The sequence below is a fragment of the Pectinophora gossypiella genome, chromosome 12 (assembly GCF_024362695.1).
Source record: "Pectinophora gossypiella chromosome 12, ilPecGoss1.1, whole genome shotgun sequence".
Taxonomy (NCBI): domain Eukaryota; kingdom Metazoa; phylum Arthropoda; class Insecta; order Lepidoptera; family Gelechiidae; genus Pectinophora; species Pectinophora gossypiella.
The window spans coordinates 5,849,212-5,865,022 of NC_065415.1; the positions used below are offsets into that span (position 1 = coordinate 5,849,212).

Here is a 15,811-nt window from a genome sequence, read left to right on the forward strand (position 1 = left end):
CCTTAATCGCCGCGCATAAGTTGTGGATCGAAAGTGTTTGATAAATCTCCGCGTGTCACCATTACCAAATGTGATCTACGCTCCTCATTAGCTCCCTCTAAATAAGATATCAACCCGTGATTAAGTGGAAACACAGCATCATTATTTTATTGCATTCCAGCGTTAATAAACAAACTATCGATTAATGTTTCCATTCTAATATTGTACAACGGTAATATCAGTTTAATGATCATTTATGGACTTTTAACGGCTAACCTATTAATATATCGTTAACGAGAAATCGCGAAAATGCGTAAACTGCTTCATACAGCATAACGTGCATAACGGCCTCCGTGGTCCAGTGGTTGAGCGTTGGGCTCACGATCCGGAGGTCCTGGGTTCGATTCCCGGTGGGGACATATCACAAAAATTACTTTGTGGTCCCTAGTTTGGTTAGGACATTACAGGCTGATCACCTGATTGTCTGAAAGTAAGACGATCCGTGCTTCGGAAGGCAAGTTAAGCCGTTGGTCCCGGTTACTACTTACTGATGTAAGTACGTAGTCGTTATATGAGTCATGTCAGGGGCCTTTGGCGGCTCAATAGTAACCCTGACACCAGGGTTGATGAGGTTGGTAATTCACCTCACAACCCACACGATAGAAGAAGAAGCATAACGTAGATGTTGCATTTAAGATTTATCTAATGATCTTTTATTCCTGGCGTTACGCCCGACGGATTGTAATTGAAAAAATCTTGAATGAAAATTAACGAACATAATTTTAGGGACACATATTAAATAACGTTATTAAAATTGTACAGAATTTAAATGGTGCTTTTGGGGACACGAAAATTGATAGTTTCATTTAGTTGTTTTGGTTAGTGCGTCGTTAGTGTCGCCGGTTGGCTCTCGGCAATGCAAATTAAGATGTTCGGGCGGAATTCGCTTCTGATTTATGGCCTTATAAAGCGGTAATTTGAAAGATAGGTACTTACTTCCTCGGCAAGTAGGTATTATTACTTTGTAATACAGTTTACAATCTCGGAGAGACACATTTTTATGAACTCAGTAATTATAAAACAAAATTCATTGTCTTTAGAGGAATTTACGCATGTCCAACAAGGAGGATTCTGTTGAGGTATGTTTTAGTGTATTTTAGACATCCGGATGTAATGTGTAAAACTAAATTTACGATTTGAACAAGGCTAAATGATTTGCGTATTGCTTAAATTCGACTGCTCTTCTATACTTTATTGGCGTTATAATTTATAGACCACACTTTTTTTATTGCCGCATCGTAAAGTCTAATATTGTTTTTCTTAAACTGTGTTAGACTATACTTGCATGCATATTCATTATAAGTTTGTCAGCTAATTTTTAACCTTGGCGTTGATTGAACATTGTCGTCACATAATTAATTAATTAACGAATACATAATTATGGCATTAATTTATTATTTAATGCTTTTTCATTATAAAGATCTATTCAAGCATGTATATTTAGTAAGTTAGGAAACTGTTGTGGACATATAAATCATAGATACTGGTGTAAGTTATGCCGCGAGTATGTTGTTATTGCTTAATCATTTAAATAAGGCTAATGAAGTATTGCTTGTTCTCTATCGTTGCTTTTATTAAAATTCAATTCGTTTCCTAATGGCGTACCGTTGGGTTTATCTTCGCTTATATCATCTTGAACATTGGTTTACGTTGTAATGTTATCTTTACGAGGGTTTGTGGTGCTCTGGATGCACGCGGGTCAAACAGTCATATTAATCGTTCCCGCGAAAGCCTCCGCTGCATACTTATCTTTTAATTCAATTTACACGAGTACGCCGCTTGTTGATCGGTTATTTATCGACAGTAATTCACTGTTTATCTGGTAATCTTAATTTCTTTATTATCTTTCCTTTTCGGCTATGCTTTTCAAAAGTTTCTTCCTTTTCTTGTATTTTTAATATTCTTCTTATTTTTAGTTACTTTAAAAATATAACACTAACTTTTTTTGTAAGGGGCTATCATTTTTCTTTAGTTATTCCTACTATAATTAGTACATTTAGTACCTACCTTAGACCTTTTTACACTCTGTCAACACTATCATCAATAAATGTTGCAAGCTGACGCTTTATTTGCGCCAATTTGTACTATTAATTAACTCTTAGCCCAACTATAGTGTTGCTACGTTAGTGCGAAACAATTTTAATGAAGTTTCATTCTCGGCCCAACACCTGTAACAGGGGTATTCGGTAATAGAGAGGAGTGTCGACACGCCCCGCCGGTGATGTGCCGACGACAGCTTCGCAACCAGCGCTATGTTGGTTTTATTGCTCTCCGTCTCCGTACTTCACATACTTTACATTAACTCTACAAGCACCATTCAATTAATTACACTATTCACTTTTGGCTAAATTTCGCCTACAGGCATTTTGGCTGCTGACACTTCGAGTATTTTTCTTAACAGTTACGGTCGTCTCAGCTTCGTAACGTTGTGACAAGGTTCAATTAGCTTCAACGTTTACGCCATTATCGACGAAATCTTTAACCTCATTGTGTTCGCTTGTTACTTTTATTATGTTTGATTTGGCCTCTGATTGTAAATACTTTGTATAATAAAAGTCGTAAACGTGAATCAGGATGGCCGCGTTTTGTGGAATCCGTGATGCAATATGCGATTCGGTCTTAGTCATGTTAAAGATCTTCAAATGGTAAATGACATTGTACAAGAGCTCGGAGGGCGCTATGACAACATAAATTATAATAAATCCTGCATTTCCAAGAACGCAAGGTTGATCGCGCTGCCCGAGGCTGTGTCACAGATGAAGAGCCTTTCATAAAGTTGGGTTTTCATTTCTGTATTTTATATATTTTCCTTACATGAGATTTATTTCATTTCAGTATGATTAATAAATTCATTAAAATAATTGATAACATAAAGCTATATTATAAAATAACAAACAATAACGTCAAAATAATAGTGTCAAATACCTACTTTTCTAATTCAGTCTTGTCTTGCGAGTGTTGCTCGACCGGTACCTTGTTTTCGTTATCTGCAATAGGTCAATTGCTTATCCTCGGAGAGACAGTAACCATTACGGTATATTACTTCACCTATAACTCCTTTTGTGTCGTTGGTTTGTGTTTGGACACTCGGCGCCGGCGCAGCTCTTCTCACGAATTTCGCGGCGCGGCGCCTGCGCGTGGGCGGCCTATCGTACGCCGCCATCGCACGTCTCACCGAACACACTTTACTAAGTAGTAAAGTGTGTTCGGTGAGACAAAAGAAAAAAAAGGTGTACAAGCAAGTGCTTGTACCATCCGCACCAACTCTACTACTCACTCTATTAAGTTCACTTTCATCAACCATCAAGAATTAACAAAATTTGTAATAGTAAAGACGGCCCTTTGTTGCTTAGTGCGTCTAATTAGTCAGACTGTTTAGTACTAGACTCGCCTGGGGCTAGTATTAACTCCGGACTGCACGTGAAATTGTATGATTTGTGCATGCGTGCGATTGCACGCATGAGATTTCATGTAGTGAAATTGTTTTTGATATTAATATAGCTAGCTGGCCTTGAATATGATAATAATATTTGAATTTCAGAATTGTGTACCGCTGGATATAAAATTTGTTAATTTAAAATATGGTTGTTACTTCTGTTCTCTTCACAAAATTCACAGAAAATTTAAATCATCATCTCTTATCATAAAACAATAATCATACTAATAATAATTTATTAGTAAGCCAGCCACACAACTATCAGGGAAGAATAGTGTGCAATTTATGATGTTATAAAAATAGTTTTTGCACAATCACAATATTGATCGCGCTGACATGAAGGACCGTCAATTCGCCTACAACTATTTTTGCACTGTAAAATTATTTCAAAATAATTCTTTACAAGAAAGGGACATTACATTTCAAGAGTCGTGTTCAGATTCATCTGCGGAGGAACCTGCGTTTTCAAAGAAACATTAAAACTGTATTTATCCTTGTCCATTGAAGTGATATGAAAAATATATTACTTTTATTGAGAAATTTATAGCCCTTGTCTGAATTACCATCTATTTTGATGATTTAAATGTTTATGCATATTCCCTCAGAAAACAGAGACAGTTTTGAAATGAATTTAGAGTTCTTAAAATTTTATAGTAGCATCGACATGTTAACGAAATTATTGACTGAAAATTGTGGGCGAGTGAATGCGGAGACCCATAATTCATATAAATGAATATCATAAAGTATCAGCGAGCACACAATGTCACAATACTTACAATACGAGAGTCGCGCAGGTCACGAGAGATCCTGAATCAGAAATATGACCTGAAAAGTGGCGACGGTCCGGCGCCAGTTCTGAAGTGGAAAGTTAAATCATGTATCAATAGTTTTGTATGTAGTTATACTTTGCCGTAATAAACTGACTTTAGGAGAATTCGCTGTGGATAAGTTAAAATCAACAGATTCCGGGCGGATTTGTAAGGTTCCGTAAGTTTGGGACATCAGGCGGTATCATTGCACTAATTTGAGAGCCGGTTTGGCAGCCAAAATTATAGGGGTACATTTTTGCTACCGATTTGTCGCGATCAGGTGATTTATCTTGAGTAAATTTATCGCTCAATCAAAGTCGGAGCGCCTGCGCCGGCGTCGCGGGCGCTGATTGGATTTCTTCATAATTACATCTTTTGACACGTACGCGCCAAGTTTCGTACTTCACGAGCCGCCAGGGCATGAGATCGTGGGAGCACCGTGTAATCAGCTTTCTTGACCGTCTTGTTTTCATTTGGTACCACGGAATTATAATCAGTAGAAACGCCTTGGTTCCTTTCTGTATGTCTCTTTTTTACATTTTCTTCAAAGGTCCAGGGGTTGAGAGATACAACTGACGTCTTTTAGCATTAATCAACTCAAGTTTGTTTCAACGTCTCCAACATTATAAGTACAAAGAATTTCGTGATAACCAGTAGCAACAAATAACGTATCGCGTATTATTTATTGTTCAACTTTAACTGTACATTTTAGTTATACAAAAACTTTTAACATATTTCCTTATCTTTCACTCGAAGTTCTTCTAGATAGTGCAGTTTATTTCAATGTTGGATGCTTATGGCGTGAATAATAAGAGGACCGTGATGAAGGCTTGCCTGGTTCCCGTTCACCAGGTTGTCAGCAGCGGCTTTTTGGTAGTTATTAACAATATTAACCGTAAACGGACTGCCCTCACAAAGCGCAAGATAATGCTTTCAAAAGGATTTCATTACAATAAGGTATCATTTATATCATCCTATAGAGTTTTATGGAGTTTCTCAAGAGTGTCAATTACTTGCTCAAGGAGTCCCGTTATTTTTGGTTTTGATGTTTTGGAATGCGAGGGTGCCTCATCTTCTTGGTAATTTACAAGTCCCATACAGGAGCATGTTTCTACACTAATACACGGGACATGTTACGCAATCTATAACACTTGTTTACCTGAGATTGGGTGGGGCCTATTCAACTACACCAGCCAATCGGAAGCGAACCTAGTTGTCAAAGTTCTCAATACACGCAACTGGGATTCTTTTTGGATAAATAGGTAGTGCTCGTGACTGTATCTACACCACCATAGGATTTAAGAGGAATTATAAATTCAGTAACGGATAACTTCCTTACAAAAGGCTATAGCTAGACACCTACTGATATAGTATGTGAATTAATCTCCTATCAGGGCCGTAGATTTTTTATATCAACACGTAGGAGCTATCATCGCCTGTAATTACTATAATAACAAGCGTTCAATAGGAAATTAAACGTTGACTGGGCGGTGCTTACCGGCTTCTTGCAGCTTGCGACAAATAACTTATAAATGAAAATTAATAGCAAATAGCTTACTTAAAACTTTTTACAACTGCCAAACTTACGAAACTTAAAAGGTAAGGGCATTAATAGAATATTCTTACTTAAAACTAAAAACCAACACGCGCTTATATCATCCTAATTGAGCAATAAATAAAGCTCATATGTTAAAGTTCCTTCCGTATAGAGAAATAAAACTCTTAAACGAGGTTAACGTTCAAATAAACTATTGTACCGCATTAAAAACTCGGAAGTAGGTAAAAGATCTCATTAAAAATCGAATATCGAAGTCGGAATATTTCTTTTTCCGGTAAATACTTTTTCAGTAACGGGTCTTTATCCAGTCGGATTACGGAGTCTTAATTGTCGTAAAATACAATCTTGCCTTTGAGATTTACGCGCGTGCGCGAGTTGCAAAAAGAAAACAATTAACTCTTAATTTCGCAACACCCGAAAGCGTCGTGTAGGGTGACCATTAAATATTGAGTTATCTCGAGACAGGATTACGACTCGCTGCTGATTCCTTTCGGCATCCGCAACCACAAATCGAAATAATAAATGATCGAGGTAAATGGACAGGACTTGATAAAGGTGTTTTACACTTTGGAAATGTTGTTTTAATTTGTGTGGCATTTTTATATTGGCCCAATTTATTTTTTAACTTATTATGAGCGGACTTTTGATCAAGACATTATGTAAAGTAGTGTTTCTCATTCATCGATTAATTACAGTAATCATATTGTTTATAGCTGTTCTAATTAACCTTACATTGTGGAAAAATCATGTAGTTATATACGTGCTATTTATTTTCTTATTGTTGTGTTATCTCATAGCTAACATTACTTTGAATATATATTATAAATTATTTGTATCCCCCTACAACCTCAAAGCAGTGGGTTCCTAGTAAGGTGTATCACACGCCACATCGCGCCACCCAGCACGTTGGTCCCGAATTTCGGTGGTCGCAATTAGGCGCGATAAATGCCCAGACGTCAGACACACTGGCTTTCAATTCGACCGATTAATCGAATCGAATGAAATCCGATTTTAACAGGTTCCTTTTACTTGTTTATGTAGCACCTCGTGCATGTCGATAAACATCTCATGATACGTTTTTGGGTAATTGGGTTTTCAGTTTCAAAGAGAATATTGAATTTCATAGCATGTTAGAAAGTAACCATCCTTTACTGATGAAACAGTAGGACTAGGGCCCTGTGCTGGGAGGTTTTCTGGCCACGTCTTTCCCTCAGCGTTACAGATTCCGATGTGGTAGTAGTTTTACAGCTAGTTACATAATATGTAATTTAATTTTTGACGTTCAAAAAGCGCTAACTTTGTAAGCCAATTTTGAAAAATAAATATTTTTTGAAGTTTTTTTACTAGCCAAATAATATTACGAATCTTCATTATTATGAGGTTAATTCTTTAAGATGTAATATTACTTGGCTAGTACATTGATTGATTCAAATTATTCAAAGTCTATCTACAGGTTTGCTAGGTGCCGTACCATATCTAAAGAAAAGCCAACTTTATGTTATTTTTATTTTAAAAAGTTTTATTTTAAAAAGTAGTATCTTCTATGTTATTGTCACCCGTATGGCCACGTAGCTGAATATCGATTTGTTAAATTAGTATAACATGTCGTAACGTGGCGCTAGGGTTAACTAAGCGGTGTTGACTACGCCCGCATACAAGATAAATTGGCCACATATCAATTAATTTGACATCTACTGTTATTTTAGTGTTAGCCAATTACTTTTATGTCTTACTCAGATAAACCAGTCCCTTGCTTTACAAAGTAATACTTGAATGGTTTATGTTATTGACTGTATTGCAAGATTTATTTATCGTTTTAGATAGATTGGAATGTAATAATTAAAAGCTGTAAAAATGTTTCAGTTTTAGTACTTTGTACCAAGGCCTTGTTTAGTTTTAAGCTATCTTAAAACTCCTGTTGTTGTTGTACCTTAGTAGGTACATTTATTAGTGTAAATGCTCTTAAGAAAGACTCGTTAATAGATAATTCAATTCTAACTCCACCCTTTCTAAATTCACCACAGTGTCGGCGTCAAAAAACACAGCAACGATCCCTGAAACAATACTAAAAGCTCCACCATTACAAGGCGACAAAACTCTAATATCAATAGAACACAATAGGAACAATAGTTGCCCTCTGTCAATTATGCCATCATTACCATTGGAATAAACGAGGTAACGGATCAGATGATTGTCGAAAAACAACACGATGACAACGGAGCTCTATCTCGTCTGCATGAACAGCACGAACAAACTGAAACTTACCTTAAAGCCTTCTTACATAGATAGAAAATGTAACAACGTAGAGGCGACGGTGATCTTGCATTTTCCAAATGTCGAAACAGTTACCCTATAAATCATTTATAGACCGCGGCGCCGTTTAAATTTTTGTCACTTAACAATGTACAATGAATCTGAATAATTAAAATGGTGCATGCTTGTTAATGTTCGTTGTGAATATTTTTGAATATTATCAAAGGTGATTAGTAGATTACGAAATTCTTGGGGAAATCTAGTTAGACCTGTTTTTAATTGGTAGCTCTAGTTATAAAAGTTGATACAGCCTTTGCGCTATGTTTGTTGTGAAAATATTGTCGTTTTGTCGATGCACTAGGATCGGAATTATTGGGAGAAAGTTGCCAAGTTAGTCTGTGTTTAAACTTCGATAACCAACTTCAAGCACCTTCGTGTATTCTCGTAAATTCTCCTTACTCTCGACTAGATTCGTTCCCATAATGTTAGTTTTGCAATTTAATACCCTAGACATAACGCTGACTCATTCGCTACATTTCAAATTTGCGTAATAGTTTGATTTCATATCCTAAGGTTTAGGTCAGAGTAATTTATGATTGTAGCTGACTGTGCTATCCTCCTTTCAATAAATTTCTGTTTATTATTTATTAGTCTATCTACATCATTATTTGTCATATTCCGATTATTGTCGATTATATTTGCAAGTAAAACTGTAAAGGTAGTTGAATCTTTATTTTTGAATCCAATAGGTTTATTTTAAGCTAGCGAGTGGTAGGCGTATTTGCGATTATTTGATCCCAGCATTTGTCAAATATGATCGAGGCGTATGATAGTGTTATTCGTTTTGTCGACACGCGATCGCGCGATAACTCCAAAGCTTGCCACTTGTTATCTGATGGGAGGTCCTTCGGAGTTTTACGCTTTACTTTTTATCTCGCGTTTTGTTTTCACACATTATGTTTTATTGAAAAGATTTAGTTATATTGAAAGATTTTAAATTTATCATCATATTATATTCATATGTTTTCGCGATTTAAACTATCGTAATTATGTTAAACTGTTCATATCTGTTGATGACCAGTCATAGTTCCTGATTAATTTTGTTTGCAAACGTTCTCGCGACATAATCAAGAAGTGACAAATTTATTTATATTTATTACGGAAAGTGACATGTGTAAGCAATGTCTTGGTGCGGTGTATGGTCATTGTCAGCGGGTAATCGACGATTTATTGGCGTACATTGTTGATTATTTTATTAACGGTTCCTTCAATTCGCGTCAAGGTTTATCGTTATGGTTCCATGTGGGTTTTCGATTTGCCTCATAAGGCCATATGGGAAAGTGCTTAACGAATCTGATTTTTGTTAGTGGGTTCATTTGTTAGTATTACAAGCAGTACGAGTAGTACAAAAATATATAATTGTCCGTTTGCTTCTATTTTTCGATCCATTGAATATGTGCCGCCGTAAAAATTTGTAGTTGCGATTTGACATCAGTTTAATTCTATTGTCCGTATAATATAAGTACTATTATTTTATGTCATCTCGTGCAAAATATTATTGGTAAAGTAAGTTCGACATTACTACGTATAATCTGTCCGCAAGTGGCCTTTTTCGATTCAAAATATCAAGCATGACATTATCTCATACATTTATTAATTTATTTTAATTTACGCCCCGGTTCTGGCATTGGTATTAATAAAGAAGGACCTATTGGTTTTATATCTTGTGAGGCAAGCCGAAGCTATCAACCACCTATTAGACAACAGTCGTCCTTTATTTTGTTGACCATATATGAAATGTAGTACCTCGATGTAGGTGCGTGTCAGCGCGAGCAGTTTCAACGTGATTGAGAGTTACGATTGTCATTAATATCGTAATGGACACGATTTATGTCCGCGGATCATCTTCTCGATCTTATTGCTCGGCTCATGCTGCATTTAATTCACTATACATTTCGTAGGCACTGCTATTACAGCGCGCCAATTTGTAATGTTGTTTGCAATATCTTTTATTCTTTCTCATCTCGATTTATTGATTGTTCGCCGTAATTGTTTTAAGATACCTTGAATTATCGATTTTTAAAGCTAGTACTTTAATTTTATGCCGTGGCATTATTTGGAGTCTTTTTAAAGACAAGAATTCGTTGTCATACCTATACGTACATCTCGAATTTTTGCAAAGCAGTAAAAATCAAAGCTTACGTTTCTTTAAAATGAATTCTTTCTCGGCGTCAAGGTTTAACATTGTTTGCCGCCGCACTTTTAACATTGAAATTCGCGGTTCCTATAAACTTCTTTGTCCCGTCTGCGTTTTATTTGTTCCGGTTTAATGTTGATTGAAAATCGCGGTAACTCCCGCGATGAGGTTCTTTGCCATTATTTTTTTTCCTTTTGCTATAAACAAAAATATTTTTGTGTAAATATCTTAACGATTAACACGAAGAGTTAAGTGACAACGCATTGGAACTTACATACATATCTGTAAATCACTGTTTACATCTTACTTTTTTCAATTTGTACGAGAATGGCACAATTACTTTTTGATTGGTTTCTCATGACAGGATTTACAGCATTTCATTACGATTGTCAGCTTGTTCTGCAATTAATTTATCGTCGGATTATTTCTTGGTATTCCCATGCATTGCTTTATGTAAAGAAGAAGATGTCGACAAAATTCGGCAACTTTCTCATGCAGCTATTTAATTTTAATCGATCACATAAAATGTTAATCAAGACGATGATCAAGTAGTAATGTCCAATATTTATGCAAGTTTCTTGGTATCGTAACTGCATGAATTTATTTAAATCGTACCCTCTTAATTTATAAAGGCCACCGGCGAATCCAAATTGAAAATTAACCCCATTTAGACACACCTCCTGGCGCTCCGATATTTTTTCCATAATCTTTTTACATCATGTCAACACCGTCGATAAATTATGACTGCTCTAACAACCTATTATTATGGGATCTGACATTTTATTTAATGTAATTTTAGGCGAAATTGAAAATTTTTACCCAAAAATTTTAGCCCGCGGTGCATAAAGAGATGGGTTTTGAGATTTATGTTGCATAATTTTCGTTGTTTTAAATTGTATTGCCACTTTTATTTTTGCTGTTATTTTTTTTTGTATTAGAGCTTGAATTTGTCTTGATTTAGGTGTTTATGGAATTTAGTTTAAGTTTTCTGTTTTGAAGCTTCTAATTTGAAAGGCTAACGTGTGTCGGATGTGTCCAAAACTTGATCCCGTCAGGTGGGCTCCCTCGGAGGTCATCGACTCCGGTCCGGTAGGGCTAGCGATGATTGATCTGCATCCTTATCACTGCACTGTCGCCTACATGCGGCTCTCTCAAACAAGCATTGTCTATGACCACAGAGGCATGTGCTAATGGCATAACCCTTGCTGCTTGGCCTTTATTGTTACTTATATAAGTCTAATTTATTTCTAACATACTTATGTTAATAAATTACTTTCTTTGTTCCAGGCCGTACAAATTGGGAAGAGTGAAATTAAAGAAATGTAAGTATATTGTACTGTTTTTAACGTGTTCTTACGACTACGTCCACTAAGAACTATTGCGTAATCAGAAGTCCGCGTTATATTTTTAGTGTAAGAAAAATAAATGCAAGTAAGATTGATTTATTGAAACCTATAAAAAGGGTTTCTAATGCAAGGCAAAATGGGGTTGTAAAGCTTATTATGAAACAGTGAAAGTGTGGTGAAAATACATAAATGTCAAGTTAGTGGGAAATCCTATAGCCGGGATCGATTTCACGTGTGACTTCTCATGTTACATAATGTAATAGCAGTAAAATATTACTGTTGCACAATCAGAAGGTATTCAAAGTTAAAGGCAATCCATGGTACTCTGGATTGGACATTTCGCAAATTGAAAATGACAAGGTCATGTTGAGTTACCCGGAACGATCTTTTATATAAAAGATCGAATTTCGAAAATTCGAAATGAATTTATATTCCGCGAACATTAAAAATATTTAAACACATCGTTTAAATTGTCGAGTTTGTGGAAATAGTACATCAATACACAGCTATAATTTTACCAATACACGTAGTATTATTCATTATTCTATGCCAATACTATAGATTTATTAAACATGAACGAAATCGAACTCCTACAAATTTTCCAGTTTATTTAATTTATAGCTCATGGCACTCATGTAGTAAACCGGAACTACATTTAATTTAGAAAGTTATTGTTTCTATTTTCACCGTTTCTTAAAAATTTGATTTTGTCAGCTATTTGTCTAACGCCAACGATCTCCATTATAAATATTGAACTATTTAAGTTTCCTCCTACGTTATTGTCAAATTATACTTTTTGATAGGTGATTTCGGCAGTTGTAGGTTTTATTTTTTCTTTTAATGAACCTTTTTTTGTTTCTACAGATGGGATATCAAAGCGCTCTTAGAGAACATACCCAATTTGGGCGCGGTTATAGATTTGACAAATACAGCTCGGTATTATGATCCACGGGTGAGTTTTTTTCTAAGAATTACATTTTGGTTTGCAGCAGCAGGAATGCTGTCTTCATATTTATTTATTTTTATGCCAGAAAACAAAACATGTTTTATTTCCCATTTAAACACCACTTATGCGTACGTTCGCACATGGCTTACTGTTCGAATCCATAAAAATTCCTCGAGGCTTGTTACTTATAATGAAAAGTTACAAACATGAAGACAATATCGTGCTTAGGGTAGAATAACGACTTAGAAGTATTGAGACGCCGCCCGCAGGACGCTCGTCTCGCCTGGTATGTGTTAAAATACGGGGAAGCAATAAAATTATGTTCAGTTTTACGATTGAAAGTCACATTTTCCACTACGATGTTTTGTTCGTACCTACGTCTGATTGCCTTGCATTCATCTTCCAGCATAATCCGATCGTAAAACCACGTTTTCATGGAGCAAGCAAGGTCTGCAACTTGCTCTAGTACAAGTTACTAAATGTAGGTTTTGTCGTACACGGTACTTTATTTATTGTATTAGTACGTTCATTTATGTTATGGATACTTTGTTGCAATTTCATAGTGAGTACGAACTTTATTTTATTGACACGTTTTTGAATTACGTATTAAAGCTATTCTGAGTTTGTATCTTATCTTGACGCTTCATATTCTTTCATTTTAATATTTCGAAAATATTATGTGTTTTAAGTCCCATAACTTTTGACTTATACCACGGCCTGGCTGTGGGCAGACATAGCGTTTGCCCGTCGTCGCTACTAGTTCACACATTCTTCATGTTTACGGTATTCGCGCGTAGTCCGCACTAATCTCTCCAATATAGTGCCGCCGAAGCTTCAACGTAAAATTCGGATAATCGTCATAACGGTTATAACGACATTAGCGACTTCTCAGCAGCTATAAACTTAAGAAATCTCTTGAATAGTTCTCGACAGATAAATGTACGATCAATAACGTCAATGTGGATGTTTAATAAAGCGTCAATTGCATAAGCTACTAGTGGTAGAGCATTATATTGGCGCTACCTTCAGTAATTCTTTGCCCCAAGATGGAATTATTATACTGTAATAACAAAACACACAGTACTACACAGTAGTTACTGATCGCTTTCATCGAAAGCTTTTATTTGCGCGTCAAGAAGTTCCCGTTTTGGTATGATAGCTGTCATAGCTTGTCCAAATTAGAAATTGGTACGTGGCAGCGGCGCATGCGCATCGTTGCCGGCGCCTGCGTCGTCGCTTGCGGCTGTCACGTCGGATTACATTGACGTTTATTGAATCAATAGAAATTTGTGCGCCTTGGAATAATGTGGTATTTATTTATTGACTAGACATGTGGGACAAATTGGACTAGTATACTTATTTGTGATTATGTTCGTTTGAAGATGTTAAGAGATAATTACCATGTACTTCGAAGGATGTTAAAATGTAAAGTTTGATACTGTAACGTGAAATGTCTGCGGACAGATACATACATAAGCGGTTTTAGAACCTACATACATACATAAGATAACGAATATTTCCTATTTGGGCTGGCAGAGCCCACAGAATTCCATTTACTACGATCCCGACACCCTCTTGCTTCTTCCATACATAAAAGCTCACCCCCTTAATCCCTAACGGGGGTGGACAGAGCCACAAGTAATCAGGCGACAATTTGCAGCCACTGTTGATACGAAGTCCTAAGATAGATATGGTGAACCTCGCTTTTTCCACTCCTAACAAAATCTTCATGCATAGTCGCCAGCTTTAAAATTTTGTTATAGTAATATGTGTCATGCATATATCTGCTTTGTTGACCTTAGTGCAAATTGTTTCATGATCTATTTTAATTTTCATGTAAGTTTTGTAATACTTACAATTTCTAGTTTTATAAACAATTATTAAGCGTAATATTTTTAAAAAAGGTGTTGTGTACCTAATTTTGGTCTCAGTGCGTCTCTTTAATATAAGCTGTCATTGACTGTCAGACAGATTATCTGCGCTTACTGCTCAATCGTTTGATTTGTCTATCACGCTCCACTTGTTCTCAATAATCTTAACTACACAATTATATCTTCATCATTTCAAACTAGTTTTGATATCTGTAGTGAATTAACCTTCCATTTGATTGACTGGTTCAATTTATCCGTGCTTGTTGGCATCTTCATACTTATTATGGTAGTTGACGCCAAAAAAATAACTGTTTTGTTATTGATTTTATTCTGTTCTATTTTGTTTATAATACTCATTTTTTTATAATTTTCCAGTTTCATGCATAAATTCAGAAAAGGCAGAATTTTATTTTTTCTTTTCTAGGACCACCTTAAAGAATTCTTCGTAAAACTGTAATGAGCGCTTGCTTTGTTATAGGAACTGCAAGCGGCGGGCGTTCTTCACCAGAAAATTTTAATGCCAGGTCGCATTATACCACCAGAAAACAAAGTCCAACGGTAAGCTTATGCCATACCTATATCTAAAACTAAAAAATAAAACATACTCGTCGTTTTTGTTATAAAAGAATGACATACTTTTCATGTACTTTTGCATTGAAATGGGTCACCATATTTAGAGTCGCACCCGCATTTACATGCGATTAATTGTGCTTTCATGTGAACTGCCCTCACAAACCGAAGCTCGCCCAAGTAGAAGATCTGACGAGATAATGTTTTGATTCTACATCATGAATATGCATCCGTGCGGTTGCGTAAGATTGGGAGCTAATTGATACTAAAGACGGCTTTCCTAAATGAAACGTCAAGTTTGTCTGTTGCTTAAATTTTGGAGTTATGACTAATGTTTTAAAGAATTTTCTGTTAAAAATGTATTCGGTCGAATTAAAACAGCCGTCGGGTATAGGCTAGCGGCATGTTAAACCGTGATTGATCTCGATGTCATCGTCGACATGTATTGTGAGTCGTAGGAGCGGCTTTACACCCTTTTACGGTGCCGCGTAAATCTTCAATAGCGAGCTATCGATCAGCGCGGCGATTCGAGTGTTATCGTTTTGCATTCGCGGCGTTTTAATTTGAACCGTCGAATTGGCGCCATTCGTAGACCGAATATGGGTAATGTTATAAATCTCTTGTGGCGTGGGCGACCGCTCGCCTGAGGGCCACGGTCGCTGTGTGTAGCGGTACACTGGCCGTAATAAGTGCATGCCTAGTGCAGCAGGGGTAGGATTTCTACGACATCGTAAAGTTTAAAGTATTCATTAAAATGTGATGATTTTATTGTATTGCTTTTTATTC

General features: G+C 36.1%; 1 protein-coding gene across 2 annotated transcripts in view; it reads left to right on the forward strand.

Annotated features, from left to right (window-relative positions):
- The window catches only part of LOC126371153 (RNA/RNP complex-1-interacting phosphatase homolog), a 50,277-nt gene that overhangs the window by 14,662 nt on the left and 19,804 nt on the right, over nucleotides 1-15,811 (forward strand). For both annotated transcript variants that reach the window (XM_050016386.1, XM_050016387.1), the window contains exons 3-5: nucleotides 11,580-11,614; nucleotides 12,503-12,590; nucleotides 14,934-15,013. In XM_050016386.1, coding sequence (XP_049872343.1) covers nucleotides 11,580-11,614; nucleotides 12,503-12,590; nucleotides 14,934-15,013 — 203 coding nt within the window. The remainder of the gene's footprint in view (nucleotides 1-11,579; nucleotides 11,615-12,502; nucleotides 12,591-14,933; nucleotides 15,014-15,811) is intronic.